Raw genomic sequence first — 17,856 nt, 5'->3', positions numbered from 1 at the left:
TATACCTTAAACCTTATAAATAATGATGAGAACTAACATATTAAGCGTTTAAAACATCCCGTTTTAGAACTCCGAGGCAGTGTAAATGAATACGATGGACTGAAAAAGATAAAAAAAAACTATTAAAGATGAAATCAAACAAAAACTATTTGAAAACTTTCATTGTTGAGGTCATAACATAGTTAACCTTTCTCTTGACCTTAAAGCGAATTGTCTAATAGCCGATTTATTTAACCCTGTCACCGTCCTCGATAGAGACAATTTCAAAAGTAATGCGTGGGTTCTTACAGGTTTGGTACAAAATTGAACTTTTGAAATTTTTGACAAGGTACTTGTGTCTAAAAGTGCTGTTTTACGGCAGTAGTATTCGATTGTAAATGTTAAATTATTGACATTGACATTGAAGTTCAAGATTAGATAATATAAATCGACGACTCGCCGCTAAGAGCAAGATTGAGATGAAGGATTCACAATCGTGATTTCATAATGATCAAAGAAAAAAAAATCATTTTTAGGATATTATTTAAACTTCTAACTTTATGACCGTGAAATGCTGTGTATAATGTGATTCCAAACAATACAGAATTATATATTGTGTGTATAGTTACACAATCCTTACTGAAACAATACGCGGAATTAAAGACCGCTTTATCTCCCAGTAGTATCATAATATTTCCTTACCTTGGACTTGGAAGATAAATATTGATATTACTAGACAGATACGTGGATTCACCCTGGAGACTAATTAGGACATATCACGTCTGTTCTCACATCCAACATCAGAAGCAGACGAAAATTGTCTAATATTTTATTTCAAATATATTTATTTTATTTCATTATCAAAAACAAGGTGTCTTAATATGTTTGCACGATGTCTTAGTTTGGCGAAAATGTCTCTCTGACTTTAGATAAAGATAAACAGATCGACCCCCGACTTGCGATAACAGCGTCGGGACAGACCTACTACTCCAGTCACGTGCTGGACGAGATTCATTACTATTAAGATTATCAGACTGACAAGACAAGGTGAACAATGAGCAGATATGCAGGTAAATCTTACATATTTTGGGGTTACAACGTTAATCACAATAATTGACGATCAGTAATTAGTGATTAGATCTATAGCTATCATAAAATATGTGTATCAGTCTCGATATCAAATTAAGTTGTTAATGATGACTTATAGAAAATCATGTTAAATGTCTTAGCATCATGTTTGATATTTTACAAAACTTAAAAACAGCACGGTTGTTAAGAAAATGATAAGTTGGTTCAATTTTCGGCTTTAATGTTTTATTGTTTTGTTTTTATTTGATAGTGGGCATTGTTGCATTTGTTTTTTGTTGGTTTTTTTCCTTCATCATTATTTCTTTTTAATGCATATGAATTGATTTACCGTTGTATGAGAAATTGTATAAATAGGAAAAGGTATTATGAATAGAAATTGTATAAATAGGAAAAGCTATTATGAATAGTTAATAGTACTCCATGGATAAGACATACATGCTGTTGGAAATAAATCTTTACTTCGAAACGTGAAAAAACATAGAAAAGTGTAAAAGTAAAAAAAAAATAAAACGATATCCATGATATGAACAGATTATTAAGATTTAGTGGAAAATTGTCCTTAGGAAGAATTTCATTAACGAAAAAAATAATTAACGTTAATGGTGTTACCTAAAAAGTTCATCAATAATGAATAATTAACTTAACTATGGTCTATGTATTGTTTAAACTTTGTATTTGTAATGTTTGGCCACATTATTTTAATAGCATTGAAAATGTAGCATTCTTTGTAAAAGTAGATCTTTTTTGTATTTTCTAAGTTGATGTTTTTATAAGCTTTTTTAGGAAGGCGTCGGTTGAGCCTAATTTTCAATAAAAAGTTTTATAGACAGTGCAAAAGAGTTTTAAGTCAATCCATTTTGTTATTTTCCTTATAGATTTCCACTTTTTACGTTTTTTGTTGATATTTATCATCGATTACACAATAATTAACTTTTAGGATATACTTACTCTTATCTCTAATCTCGATAAGGAAACTCACTAAATGAAGTTGATTTAGATACATTCGTCAATTGTAAGCAAGCAATTTCACAAAAAAGAAAACTAAATCGTTAATCAAGTATGTTTTTGGTCCTGTCAAAATATTGAGTGCAGTGTGTATACATTTTACTACGAGAGATAAGGGAATCGATGTACAAAGCGTGACCTGCTTGTAGGACGTGAATTTGAAGTTTGTTTACTGAATATTAATATAGTGGCGGGTGTGATGTATCGTAATATATGTATCTCATTTAATTTGATGATGTAATCTAAAATGGTTAAGAATGATTTGGAATACATGAGAAAACATTTTCATGTTATTTAGAAATTTTGTCAATATTTTTAAAAATATACGTTGATGACGGTACCTGGGGGAATTTACAACTTATAACTAAATAAAAAAAGCTGTATTCATATTTTTTTAATGTGTATATTTCAATATATTTACCTGGCGATATATCGAGAACATTGATATACACTTTATTCTTTGCAAAAGGTATGACCATTTATCGTTTTAGTGTACTACATCAGTTCTGTCTTAACTTACTAAAAATAGAGAGCCAATAACACTATTATTAATAATCTAAGTGACATAAACTACCATTTTCATAACACCAAGCTTGACATTTGCGGATCTGCTAATACCTGTTTTGTAGATAGAAAACATAGACCGGACGTAGTTATCATAACAGTCAACGTGATGGAAAATCCCCAGCCGGTTAAAACTTAAAATGATGAACGATAAAGGATATGACAAGGTTTACTTCCTAAAATTTCAAAGCTGACTATAACTTGTCGATGACCCATCCGCGATACAATTCGTGAACATGAAGTATTTTATGATTGAACATGCTTCTGGTACGTAATAATGTTAATCTTTATTATATTTACAGTTCTTATTAAATCTTTTAAACACGCTTCCCTAGATTATTCTGATGAACAGTATAAAATCGATGATTTGCACGTGTGAACAACGACGTAGTTATGCATCTCAAAGAAATGAACTACTGCATTTTGCGATTGAGCATGATTCTGATACGTACTTATATTCAATTTTATTTTATTCCCAATGCATGTTATATGTTTTAAACACTTTTTTCTGCAATTATTTGGATGCAAAACTATACTAAACCGGCGAGAAATTCCTATACTTCCTACCTTCTGATTTTAGTTTGTGACCACAAGTTGAATACATGGAACATTGTACATATGTATAGGACTAAAGGCACAATTTCCGTTTTTCAGAGAAATAGTTATACTCGGGGGAAAATACGGAAGTCATTTAAATGAAAAAAAAAGAGAAAAATACCTGTACAACAGTAAATATAATTAATTGGCACAATATATATTATTTATCTCAATATGATAACATTATTTAGATAAAGATTTGTCAAATTTCTGGGGTTATTCATACAGGTGAAGATCATGGTAAAAATAGCAAAATGCTTGAAAAATTGCAAAATGTAATGAAATTTGTCCTATAATTGCAAAAGAGTTGCAGAGAAATTGTCCGGCGTACGAGTACACTTCAAAGTTTTTTTCCCACAATCTTGCAGTAATCAATTTTATCACTTTTAAAATGAAGAGATTCACATTTGTTGTTGAAGTTGTTTTTGATGTCAAACTGACAAAATTCTAGTTTTTATTATTTAATGCTCCACCTGCTTGCATTTATATTCCGTATGTTCAAGATGTATAACTACGTAATTTGTCACTGAAGAAGTTGGATAAAACATCATTGTTTTGTAAAAAAGTTGAGCACGGGGGTGGGGATGGGATTCATAGAAATAAGAAAATCTTGGTAGCTGGGGGTCTTTAGCCAAACATAGCAAGTATACTTAAGTTTCAAGTTCATTCATAAAACACGTCCCCTACTCTTATCTCACTATCAGTGTTTGTTTGTGTATGACAAACACGTTGGTCTTCCTTTATTTGTCATTACGGCGATCCCATTGTCGCGCGCATACTTTAACCAACTAGCAAGTACTACTCAATGACCTAAACGGTGTAAAAATTAAACATTTGGGTTTGTTTTTTTTTTTTTTACTTTTGACATATATGTAATAACAATAACAGACAATGAAACTACGTCAAAATGATGTTGTTGAAATGGTAATTTATTAATGACGTAATTATCGTATCAAAACAATCAAAACCATTGGTTGTCGTACACTGATACTGGCTTTACATTTCTAATCAGCATTATAAATGAGAAGCAGCAAAGATGGGGTACAAATCTTGCCACAGATGGCATGAGTTTACTGAGCTCTTGCCATCCCCTCATCCGTTTGCTGACAAACATTCAGACATTTTATAGATTAACACACTTAAATGATTTGAGTGAAATATATTTAATTGTTTGGTATACATTTATACATGCTAATATTGATGTCAAATTAATGTTTATAAGTTGTTTTATAACTATTATATTATCTTTTTCTTCAGCAAGAAAGCGTTTCAACAACAGCGGCCACGGGAAACACACTTCCGGTCAGACTGACCTGTATGACGTATCAGTATGGGTGACGACACAGTCACGTGGGGTGTATCGCGAGGAAAACAAGCAACCAAAGAAAAAGAGCAGCCGATCAAAAGAAGTAGGAATTCTGTTTGGTGGCTCGCTCATAATGCAAACCGTTATAGGTAAGATGGCGTCACAAGCACGAACGGCAACCGAGTTAAACTTTGTTTATTAGTCTACATGAAAAAGAGATAACTGTAATGTCTCTTTTAGCAATTTGTCGGGTAAATTGTATGTTATGTCACGGAAAGAAGAGCATATTCTATAACTTTCGCAAAATGAAGTATGAATTAGAGGAACACGTGATAGGTTATAGACCAATCAAGAACTCATACAGAATAAAAGAGGCGATAGATACAATCACGGAAATGAAATATGTGACTTGTAATATGTTTGTATACCATAATTTTGTAAAATATTTTTATTGGAGGATTATTTCTATGTAAACATTGTATATGCGTCGCTACAATGTTGCACTACATTACCGTGAGAAATATGCTCACGTAATCACATGGTTCCTTTTGTTTTTGTTAACATTTGATCTTGAAAACGACTGGTGGAGTTTTTCCAACAAGTTTTATGATAAGGTGTACATATTACAGCCTGCTGTAAACTCATAAAATTGTCTTATGAATCTTTATGAGAACAAATTATTAAAAGAATTATGTGTTTAATATAATAAATGTATATAATATTAATATATCTAAATTTTGAGAAAGCTATAGTTAATGCTTATCCAATGTTATTTTTATATTCAACGACCAATATGTTTTATGTCGATAGAGCGTCTATAGTTTATATATTAAATTGATATTGTCTGTATTGATAACGAAAATAGTTATATTTTTTATTGATATTTTTTAATAATTAATTTTTATTTGTTTTCATAGTAAATCCAACTTTCTGATTGGCAAATTCTTTTTCTTCATACACTACGCGGATTCACACAGTTTGCAAACAAAATTTCTCTCATAATCCTATGAAGTAAAAAAGTAGTAACATCAATGCTTTATTAAAATGCTCATAATTTTTGTCAACATGCTGGAAATCTTTGGTATTCGACGGTTTTCTCAGAAATGTATGGTTTTTCCGAGAACACGAAACTCTCCAAAGCAATTGATAAAAGCACACCGATAAGATTAACTACACGTCTGAAACACAACAAATCGAAAATACTTACCTTAAACATACCATCCTTAGATAGTGTTGTAATTTTTCTTTCCGTTACTTTCCATTTATGTAATTAAAAGAATTGTTTTCTGAGCCTCTTGAATCAATCGAAAATGAGCTTTAAAAAGAAAACAATGAATTAAAAACTATAACTTAGATACAAAACTCACATATTCGTTTGTTTGTGGTACTTAATCAACAATTGGACGATCACATTTTGTCTTTGGGTTTCGTTTGGATTCGTAACAAGTTATTGAACAAATTTTCATTATGTTTTCGTCTTTACGATTATTTAATTTTTCTTTTTTTTCTGGTGTTCAATGGTTGATTTTTCTATGAATCAAATGGTTTTTTTGGTGTTTTTGAATTAAATGGTATTTTCATATGATTCTTTTCTTCATCTACAGGTCCTGGTATTTTCACGTCCCCGAAAGGTGTCACAGAGGCCGCTGGCTCTGTAGGGTTAAACTTGCTGATATGGGCGATCTGTGGCATATTCACCACCATGGGTTCGTACGATATTTTAATCTTTAATTCCAAGCCAAACTAGATGTTTTCAACAACATAATGCATTATTCAAATGATGAATGAAATAATTACGAATTTAACAATGATTCAGTTATTAAGTATTATTAAGTGTGATTTACCTATAATTCAGAACTACATTAGTCTGCCATTGAACAGCAATTAGGGGAGGAGGGCGTGGGCGTGTAATATGTTACTCATGTCTGTCTCGTCATGTCGTGTCTCGTCGTGGCCGGCCTTGTTGCACAGAGTACGTTTATGTTACAATTCTAATTTTGGTAGGGTAAGGTTTTGCCATGAAATATATTTTATAGTGAATCAGCTTGTATTCGACTTGATTTGAAACATTAAACATAACTTTAATGAGAGACATTAAAAAAGTGTTACAAAAATCGTTAATTCCAACTAAATGTTAATTATATACTTTTGAACTTCCATTAATTGGTCATAACTTATTGTCTTTATGCATTAGTATACAGTAGATATAAAGTATAGCCAAACATACAAATATACGATTAGCATGGTAACATGGTTCTTCGAGTGGGAAAAGGTCATCTAAAAATATACGTTAACCTGATTAGTTGAGGACATGCCAGTTTAAACACAATATGCTGAAGATAAGACAACACCTTAAATAAACACATTAATTTGACATCACGACAATCACTGTACACTACACCTGTGACAAGACAATTCCAATGTCGGGCAGGACATTAGTGAAAAACATAGGATTACAGGGAAACGTGTCAAGATCTTACTTTTTTCATCTGTAGAAAATTCCTTTTGATCTAGGTGACAGTAAAATGTCAAGGTGAACTGTTTGATAAATTAGGCTAGCATTGATTCTTAACTTTTAAGAACAAATATGTATGCATGCCGTCAACAATTTGTTTCTGACAACTGAAACACGCGCCGATATATTTCGACATCGCTATGATCAAATTTATTTCTAGAATTGGATATCTTGAAAACAAACTCACATTTTTTTAAATTTAATTTTAAATACTAGATAGTAAATTATGTAATTCAGAAAAACTATTGTCCTTCGCGAATGACCGGCCATATCAGTTGTACGTAATATTATTTGAGTAATTTTGTAATTAAAACATTACCATTCTTTTGTATATTTAGATTACATACACGTTAAGCGTGTTTCATCTTTCAAGAGACCTTGAACATTAAGATAATCTTGTGAAATTATCTTTTATGACAAATGGAATTGACTGACATTGTTATTGAAATTAGTGTTTTCAATCACGACAACCGAGTTATGAGAAAGTAACAGATTAAGTGAAGATGTCGATATTTTTTTATCAAAACGAGATGAAATTATACTTATATAAGTTTTGAAACTACACAAAGAAAACCCATCCGTGCAAATAACCCATCCGTGTATTTTCTCATCTTACTATCTATGTAAACTGTATCGATGGTCTTTTTACTTTTATGGTCTATTTTTTTCACTATAGTAAACCCTTACTTAATTGCAATTTAATTATTTAAGCGTAAACTTGAATATATTTTGTTAAGGAAATATAACACAAAAATCTGGGTGCGACGCAGATTATGATGAGAGTACACTTTGATTTATTTTTTACCTGTAATTCCACTTTTATTGGTGGACTCTTCTCTTTTAGAAAATTATAACGCTGCCTTTTCAACCAATCAAAATACGACGTCAAATTTTACATAATGGGCAAAGGATATAATTTTTAATAATTTTTAAGCTGAAAATAATTTTAATGAATTAAGCTAAAATAATTTTTAATGAAAACGCTTGTTACAAGCCAGACTTAGTTATTCCCTGATTGATCGTAGAATAAAGTATCAATTGTGTAACTGCGATATGCTTTCTCAATTCTAAGATAAGACAGCAACTATGATAAGTACATTAATTTGACAGCCTAACATCCACAGTACATGTGACTAGCATCGCACGTGCAGCAAGATACTTCAATGTCCGACATTAACCTCAATATCACGTAATCATCTGTATATAATTAATGTCTTGTCTTAGAAACAGAACTATGCCAAGGTGAATGTTTTTGCTTAAATAGCTTTATCGATTTAACTCTCAACTTTTTAAGATGATTCTAAATGTTGAGATAGGTAGAGATACTGACAACCGAAACACGCATGTTAAAAGGTCAATGTGTTTTTCTTCTGATTTGCAAAGTCGTGCCAATTTCTCCATGTTTTTTTTCATGAAACCCTTTTTTGTTTGTTTTGTAAATGTTTATTTTATCTGATCAGTTTTCTTTTAGACGACATTTTAAATATTTATTTTTTAAAGACTAGTACTATTTAAGACTTAAGAGTATATAAGAATATTTTGCTGTAGCGGTTATCACATTTAAGTGGTTTATTTTTCAAACGGTAATTTGACATTGAACTGGCACCTGTATTTTTGTGTCGTTAATATTTAATCATAGCGAATGCGTGCATTCACCATTTTGTGTAAACATGATCAAAATAAATTTTATCTCTTTGATATTGCACATTGATTTTATTTTTTTTAATTCCCAATTCGTTAAATAATTAATCAATATTTGTATGACCTTTGCACATACAAATACCACTATGCTAATAAACTAGGGTATTAATTAAGTCCAAAACATATCTCTACGAGTAGCAAGAACACATCAGTGGACAATTGTTTTTGTCTTTTACAGCGGCTTTATGTTTTGCGGAGATGCAGATTTTCGTGAAGCGGGACGGTTGTGAGTACGGCTATATCCACAAAGCCTTTGGTCCATTACCTTCCTTTGTGTATACCTGGATGAGGATAGCTGTGGCCGAGCCTATCACCACAGCTGTCTTTGCTCTGGCCTTCTCACATTACATCGCAGACGCCATCGTCGACAATTGTGGTCCACCAAAGTTACTGGAACAAATGTTGACGGTAACCATCATATGTAAGTAACAAAGTTTCTATACTGGAAAATTATACCATAATTAATTATATTTGATTGTACGTCTGCAAAATGCCCGGTTTATAGATTTTCGCAGCCATCAATTGATGTTTGACTTTTCATTAAAGTAACAAAACACATAAGAAACACCACTTTAGAAAGAATGTATGTTAGTCACTTGGGCAATATTGGAGAAGTGATTGTACTTAATCAATATTCATGTTTTCAAGATAATAAGAAGCTATAGTCATCATCCAACTACTAAACTTGATCAATATTATTGAAATTAGCTACAAATTAAAGCTACAACACCAAGTCCCTAGTTAGTCACGGTACTTGTATTACAGTGAGCCTGGCGATCCTGAACACCTATAGTCTCCGGTTGGCCCGACAGATCCAGTCCTTAGCAAATCTCGGCAAGATCGTCACCATCAGTATAATCATTGTGACTGGTGTATACAGAATGGCGGCAGGTAAGATATCAGAAATGACATTTTATTTTTACCCTGAAATAAACTTTTGTACGTTATTTGAATCAGTTTTAATTTTGACGGAACAGCAGCTGAGAGATATAATTAGAAATTATTTTCGAAACAAAATCAAAGTATTGTAAACCAAAGCGTGCAACTTTAAATCGAACTCTAATCAACAAAACAAATAAGATAATAGATAAATCGTCGCGAAATATGGTATATACAAAACCACTGTGAAATGATAAAGTTGGCTAACAGTATTTGTGACGTAGTCATAATTAGGATACATGATTCAAAAACACTAAAACTGTACTGACTACCGCAAATAGTTTTTGATGTCCTCTAATGAATGCAAATGTTTATCTATAGATTTCAGAATAAATCGTTTTGTTTTTCCCTACTTTGTTTTAGGCGATATGGGATCACATGAAATCACGTTCGAAACTACGCTAACATATTCGTTTAACCAACTTGTTCAAGACACTTTTTTCTTTCCTACAGGTACTGGCGAAACTGCTGGTTTAGAGGAAGGCTTCGACAACACTGAAACCAACCACAGCAAGATCATCATTGGGATCTACAATTGTCTATGGGCGTACGGTGGCTGGTAGGTCCGATTTTCACTTTTAGCTCTTAAGACCTCTGTCTGTTTGCCTAGTAACGGCGAATCATATGGCAGGATCAAAAGATAAGTCAGTCTTTGTGTGTTTTCAGGGCCTATGTTCCTAACGTCACAGCGGCAGTCAGAAAACCTCCGAAGTGAGTATCCGGAACCCCTCACACTCTCATTTTCCTAAATACATACACTCGTGTTCCGGAACGCGGTATTATTTGTCTATTTCAACGCGTCTACATTCGTGTTCGTGTTATGGAGGACGTTCATACGACGGCCATTTTGGATTTGCCGCGAGCAGTATATATTGGTAGGACTATACCGCCATATATCGGGACCGCTATTAACAACACCTAGTGAATTGTCCTGTGTATATGACAAATAAGTCGACTCCCATTCATCCAGTCAAATTTTATTTGGTTTATCAAATGTTCAACAAAAGTTTTCACATAGAATTTCGAGAACGCACAAATCAGAGATTTTTGCAATATTAAACATATGACAAATAAATGTGGCTGGATTTACGGGGATTTGACGTGGTCTATGAAAACTCGTTATTCTTGCATTTCTAAATGTTTCTTGTTTGTCGCAGAAACCTGCCAAAACTGGTGAAGATCATCATTCCAACTGTTATGATCATCTACCTGCTCTCCGTGACGTCATATTTCACCGTCCTTACGGAGGAGGAAATGTCTGGAGCACATTCATTTGGTGTGGTAGGTGTCTGGTCCCCGATATTGTATTTTTTCTAAAATCCTATTTAATTTTACACTGTACGAGACATTCGATCAGTTTGTTTTCGACTTCAATTTGTGCATTCGTGAATCCGTGTGCACTACATACAACATACATACGCTCTTTCCTACTACACTATTATCGGTTAATGATAGTAAATAGACTTGTGAGGAATGTGATGATGAAATGTTGATTTTCGTTGATGTTGTAGCTATGGGGAAGAAAAGCACTCGGAAAGGCAGCCTTCATCATTCCTATTGGTGTGGCCATGGTAGCTTTAGGGAACGCCAATAACACATTTCTGTCTTCTGGAAGGTAACACGTTCTTCTAACAATACATTGTTCAAAATGGTTAGGCTTATTACAGTTTAAAAACAATTTTGAAAGATAAAATAATGTCTATTATATAATATTTCAAAGCATTTGGATCTTTTAAAGTTATATGTGCAGAAACTGGACGAAAACTTTGCGGCACATAACTTAAAGATGCTCTGCCACTGACAAATGGTATTTTTTCTCTATCGAAAACTGGAGCATTTAGTTTTTTCTTCAGTTACAAAACCTACTTACTTTACACCATTACCACCTTTGAAAAGTTTGAGCTTCTAATTTTACTTCAAGATAAAAGTATTAAAAATAATTAATTGCATCCCGAAAAAAAGTCCCTGGTATTATGTCCTATATGAATCAAGTACTGATTGCGCATACACTTAAAGCAAAATAAATTATCTTATATTAATTTTTGTGTTAATTAGACATACAATGTATACACACACGATTAAACACCAATTATTGTTAAAATGATGAGTATCGTTTATGCTCTGTCGGCGGTGGAGCATCTTTAATATATACAGCTTATGTAATTGTTTCCTGACTTTGTCTGTAACTATTGTTTTGATCTGATTATTGAGAACGTAACGATTGGATAAAAACTTGTGTATTTATCTGGGTATAAATACAGTCATATTTCCTTGTTGTTTTTTATAGATTATCACAATTCTCCGTACATGATGGCTACATACCGGATGTCTTATCATACGTACACGTCAAAACCAAAGCACCACTTCCGGCCATCTTTCTCCGTGTACGTATTCCTTGATGAAATCTTATCTTAGGTTATCATAGACTTTTTTGTTACGTTTATGATGACGTATAACTCAATAACACTGATAAAACGTGCACTTATTGCGACTGGAATTTCAACTACCCGTTATCTTTAATTTGCTCTTTTGATAACTGCTGTTGATATAAAAAAAATAAGAACACATTTGAAGTTATTTGTTTAAAGTGAATAGTCGGGCAAAGAAAACCAGTCTAAATGCGTTCATTGGCCTTCCAAAAGTTCTCACATATTAATACGACGGTCAAGTTCTGCTTAGTTTCCCAGTTCTGACCATTAAAGTAAAGAAAAGCTGAAAGCATTGAAAGCGAGGCTGCGTGGAAATGTAACCACGGACATTGTGAGCCGGGAGGACGTTTTAGAATTTCCATACTTTAAATTAATTTCTTCGTACGCATACCGATTTTGACGAGACATTTTATTTTTCCATTTCATAAGATATTATACTGGATACATTCACACCATTTTTACCGACTTTAGCCATCCTTGCCCGACTGTTCACTTTAATATACAATCAGGACCAGGTTGAATGATGATGTGGGGATGAATGATATTTTAGTGATGCTTATGTTTTCTTTGTTCAGAAAATAATTTTGAAAAATAAACAATTACCAAAAAAGACCAGTTTTTACAACATACGTAATTCGTGTTTCTTCTTCCATGAAGGCGGTGAGTGGTATTGTCATTGCTCTGGCAGTAGACGTGGGACTTATGGTACGGTTCTGGGTTTTTACTGTCTGGCTGTTTCATGGACTTGCCATCGGTGGACTTCTGATCATGAGGATCCGAAAACCACATCTAGACAGACCATATAAAGTAAGATTTTTATTAAACTGATGCCTACCCAATAAATGATATATATTTTAAATTATTTATCTACTCTAATGGTAAGTAAGGTAATATGGTTCTTAATCGCATTGCAAAGATGTTTTCGACCATACTTCCGTTGAGTACATAATCTAAGTAACTAATTACAACAGACTGCAATGTGCAGCACTTTAAGGACTTGTCGGTGATATGTATTACTTTTTATCTAGTCATACGTCTCATTCGTGCTTAGAGTTTTGGCATTTTAATAAAAAAAAACTGGTGTATGTTTCTGTCAATTAAAGTGCATTATCTTTCAGGTGAACATCATTATCCCGTTTATTGTTACCTTGGGTTCGATCTATTTGACCTTGGCACCGTTTATTGCGAACGAGCCCCGTCCGGAGTTCATTTTCAGTTTATGTCTGCTCGCACTCTCCATGCTGTGCTACTTCCCGTTTGTACGCTGGAACTGTGGCGAACACATCATTGGGGGGCGGTTCACTGGTAAGTGTATATCAGCATCCATTCAGTGAGGTACCACTTCGCAGTAGACAAGAAATTGCATTAGAAAGTTAAGGCGACTAAACTGAGGATATTATCTTCTGTCATCTTCCTCCTAACGAACTTTGTCATTCTTAAGGTCTCCTCGTAACATCCTCGCTTTGAGTTGAACGTTCGCTCCTCTGAGGAAGACACGCATTCTATCTGAAATACCATAATGTTTGAAATCAGGAAAATTGAAATATCTGTAAACGAAATTTGTGTGATACATTCATCTTAATTTTGCTTTTGTTTACTTTCAGACAAACTCACCGTTTTCCTTCAACTGTTTCTGAATGTTTCACCTTTCATGTAAGTTGACATAAAAAATCTTTAATATTTCAATATTACAAAGCTACGTGTTATCTTAACCAATGCTAAATCTAATGTCATTATTGTTCATCTGTGGCGATGCTATAACATAAGATTTGTATCATGACGAATTTTGTTTAGGTCATAAGAACGCCATTTAACGCGTAATTAAGGTTACACTAATATTACATTGGTGTCTACCTTAAACAGCAGAAATGTGAATTTATGCTTATATTGTTTATTCATTATTCCAACAGAAAACGATACAAGCGAAGATTACGAACTAAGCGCCGTAATGGACCTGCCACCGTGAGCCCTGTGGTACCGGAAAGCACGGTGGTGCCGGAACCTAGTTCTCCATCTTCGGACATGCCTTTCTCAGACACCATGTCCATTTTCACAATCGATACAATAGACGATCTGGATGAGACGATGACTGTTGATGACCGCGAGTCTGTCGTCTCGTTCAATACGAACTATTCATACCGTACGAATCTTTCGTTCAGAACGCAGTCTTCTAGCTCCAACTCGAGACCACCACCATATGAGGAAGCAATTGAAATAACAAAACTCTGACACGAGACCTACTTCTGAATCACTGGAAATCCAATTGGATGAATGATCTTTCTGTGAGTTAGCCTGGTGTAATACTCCATAGACTACAATAGGGCTGAACAAAAACAAGACAATTTTGAACCATGCTAACTAAATACATCGCACAAGCTGTTCTTGTTGGCGTTCATACAAGGACACGCATAGACAGAACTCTGGTGATGGGTTACAGTCATCAATATAGTTTATTGGTGGGTTGTTTTAATATCCCAGGCAGCTTAACTTGCTTAAGATGAACTTGCTTAAAATAATCAACAATAACGGATTCTAGAGTTATAGTTAATATCCTGTTATTGTCGAGTCGTTGTTACGGGCAAAGAACACTGGGTCGAATTCATGGCTTTATTATAATACGAACAAAGATCTTAACAAAAACAATAATTTGTTATACAGCGGCAATGTTCTCCCAGTTACTGGTGATGGATATTTCAACTAACTAGTTATTCAATGTACACTTAATAATGACATATAATATAATGTCAATTAGACATTGCCAAAAACAATTTCCATTACAGGCACTGTCCGCTTGAGTTTGTGTAGTTTATTCGATCTACAAGATAATGAAGCGGTATTGAATCTAAAGCAGTCTTAGATAAGATTTAGCCAATCACAAAAGACGATATAAAAACAGGGTATGTTACGTTTAATTGGCTAAACAAAGAGTGTAGAAGTCTAAAGATTGTTTCAAGATGATGACTAAAACAGTCTTATGTTTATAGTTAGCCAATCACAAACGACGATACAAAACATAAGGTTATATTTGATTGGCTAAACAAATATTGTTTCTTGATTATGAGGTCAGTGTCGTAGTCATTTGGTGCAAATTACTGAAAAGTGCTATTTTTTTAATCAAAGTGCTGATATGCCACATATAATGTGAAATAATGCATAATTAATCATTTTTATGTTAATATTTGTGTTTTTATTTATAATTTACTTCAATGAAGTATGTGTTGATTGTAAGTGATATTTTTCAAAATAGAAATAAAATTGAATGTGTGATTTCTCATTCATACATAATGCCATGTTATTTAAACTACTATGATTAAAATATACACTAACAAATTGTCACACTAGGAGACTTTAGTAACCTCTATGTCAGATCATGCAATTGAGAAGCTTCGTAAATTTCTTATTTATATGACACTCGTTTCTTCTTTGAAAGTAACCAAAACAGCACTGTCACCTTTAATGAATTCATATTAGAAATTATTTGAAATAAATATTGGATTGTAATCGAGGAGGAATATAAGAAATTTTGGGTAACGATTGGACAACATCTCTCTCCATCATGAAGTCTTCTGTCCATGTTTTTGTGTCTACCTTTCGATGCTAGATGAAACATCATGGTAATAAAACCGTGTAGATATTAGGACAAATATCCTAATATTTGTCAGGATTAAATGACAATATAAATGGAAATTAATTTCTCAGTGTTTATCTAAATAGCAAAAGAAGGAAAATAGTACAGTATTGGTGTATATTTATTTTATAATGTTACGAACAAATTTAGTGTTTTAATCATTCTTATCATCCCGAGTTCTCACTATATTGTTGTCACCCTTGATGTTTGTAAATCCGATTCAACGCAACCAGTGACCACAAAAGTAACAAAATGTTGGTAAATTTTACAAATAAAGCGGTCTATTTTTTTATTTTTTTCAATGGTTTCTCTAACTTTTCAGTTCTACAAATTAATTCCAAATTAAAATCTGAATAGTGATGCTTAGTTTGCAATACATGCATCATTATCTTCTAAAATGTCATTTTTTCAATATTGCGAACTTCAGAAAAAATGACTCGGATATTGTCGTTATAACAATGTAATAAGATTCAAGGGTGATAACTCTAGATCTATCAATTGTTTCATCAGTTGTACCTGTAAATATCCCATGTTTGTTATGTTACTCGGTTTATTCAAATAAGCATTTACATGTATCATAGTTATATTTTAAGTATGTTATATGAAAAAAAAAGTTATCAATAAAGCTATATTGAACATTTATGGCTTTACCTCTTATACCATCACAATCATCATGTGTTCGGCGATGTGAGTGGTAATCGTGGTTCTGTTCCTGTGTTTGATTACCTTCGTTTCAGGGTAATGTGTGTGGATGTTTCACTGCTCGTTGTCGGTGTCAGTATGCTTCAGCGAGGTAGTACTATAAAGAAGGTAAAAGTTCCCGGTAAGAGAACACTAACAAACAGTACATATATTCCCGTATTGCTCGCCTGAAACAATACAAAAAGGTAGAAATTACCCAGAATATATCATCACCAAGGTGGGAGGCAACTTTTAAAATCAATTCACTTCTCTTGTAGAGTGTTTGGTTTGGTATGGTTCGTTACGTTTAACGTCCTAATAACTGTCATGGACATTAAGGACGGCCGCTCATGTGTACAATTTGTTACGGTGTGTAAATGTCTGTATATTTTGGGATACCGCGGTATATTCGTATTGTGTCTCCTTGTAATAGTTGAACTCTGGTACTTTTTATAGTGCTATCTCACTGAAGTCAAGCATACCTTACCCAGTCATATTATACTGTCTAACAATGGGCAAAGCAGTTCCTTTGTTGTGGGTGCTAAGTAGGAGCTGAAACTATCACTTTCATAGACAATGGCGTGTGTCTCATCCAAGGTTCAGAACCCAGAGTCTTCTTCACAGAAAGAACACTCAACTGAAGGCTAAAGTGACGTGGTGTCAAGGGAGACATTAGAAAGATAAAATCAAGTTACGGAAAGAGAAAATAATATTATAGTCGCCTTTTACACATGCGATATGTGCAGTATGTACAATTCTAACGCCCCATAGATACTTCAAGGAGTGCAAACATGCTTTTCCATGTAACTACAAACCGTGGTGACACGTTACTCTAAAGACCTCGATGAACTGCTCCAAAGAATTATGATGCATTTGATTAAACAACAGAAAATTGCCTGGTTGTCGCTTAGACATAAATGTAGTAAAGTCCTGAATATTGAGAGTAGCCATCCTTTCTTGAAGACCGGTGCTTAGATATTTAGTGTTGAAGGGCGACATACCAACCGACTGGTGTACTGCCTTGCCTATGGTGCTTCAATGTGCTAGCACGGTAAACTGTAGGCACAGTAAATAAAGCAAACCAGACTAATCATTTCGTTAGACTGACCATTGAGATAATATCATTATACACACACGGAACTCTTCCATGAATACCAGAAGAACATTTCCATAATTCAGTTGCACGAGACAATCCCAGCCTCGGTCCTGCAGGTAATGCATTAGAATTGTTTCTGCGCCCCAATTGCATGATCGCAAAAGGTGACTAAATTTAGGATCTTATCTTTTCTTTCTTCCTAAATCTAAATTAAGTCTAACATAGCGCACAATGTTCGGTCACTTTTACGTCACGCCGGAATTTCATTGGAAAAAGCGTTAAACATCAAAATAATACTATTTTTTTAAATCGAACAACAGAAAGGAT

At 33.5% G+C, this 17,856-nt stretch overlaps 1 protein-coding gene across 1 annotated transcript; it reads left to right on the top strand.

Annotated features, from left to right (window-relative positions):
- Positions 1-969: 969 nt before the first annotated feature.
- Positions 970-16,392, top strand: LOC138315759 (b(0,+)-type amino acid transporter 1-like). The gene is made up of 14 exons (XM_069257008.1): positions 970-1,049; positions 4,492-4,689; positions 6,145-6,246; positions 8,935-9,177; positions 9,522-9,647; positions 10,149-10,254; positions 10,362-10,406; positions 10,853-10,976; positions 11,207-11,310; positions 11,983-12,079; positions 12,782-12,931; positions 13,243-13,429; positions 13,729-13,777; positions 14,035-16,392. Exons 1-14 carry the CDS (start codon positions 1,034-1,036, stop codon positions 14,351-14,353), a joined length of 1,866 nt encoding a protein of 621 aa, XP_069113109.1. The 5' UTR covers positions 970-1,033; the 3' UTR covers positions 14,354-16,392.
- Positions 16,393-17,856: the final 1,464 nt, after the last annotated feature.

Source organism: Argopecten irradians, chromosome 2, assembly GCF_041381155.1.
Source record: "Argopecten irradians isolate NY chromosome 2, Ai_NY, whole genome shotgun sequence".
NCBI classification, from domain to species: domain Eukaryota; kingdom Metazoa; phylum Mollusca; class Bivalvia; order Pectinida; family Pectinidae; genus Argopecten; species Argopecten irradians.
Note: the sequence above shows the minus strand (reverse complement) of the source record. Positions and strands in the feature narration are given on the sequence as shown.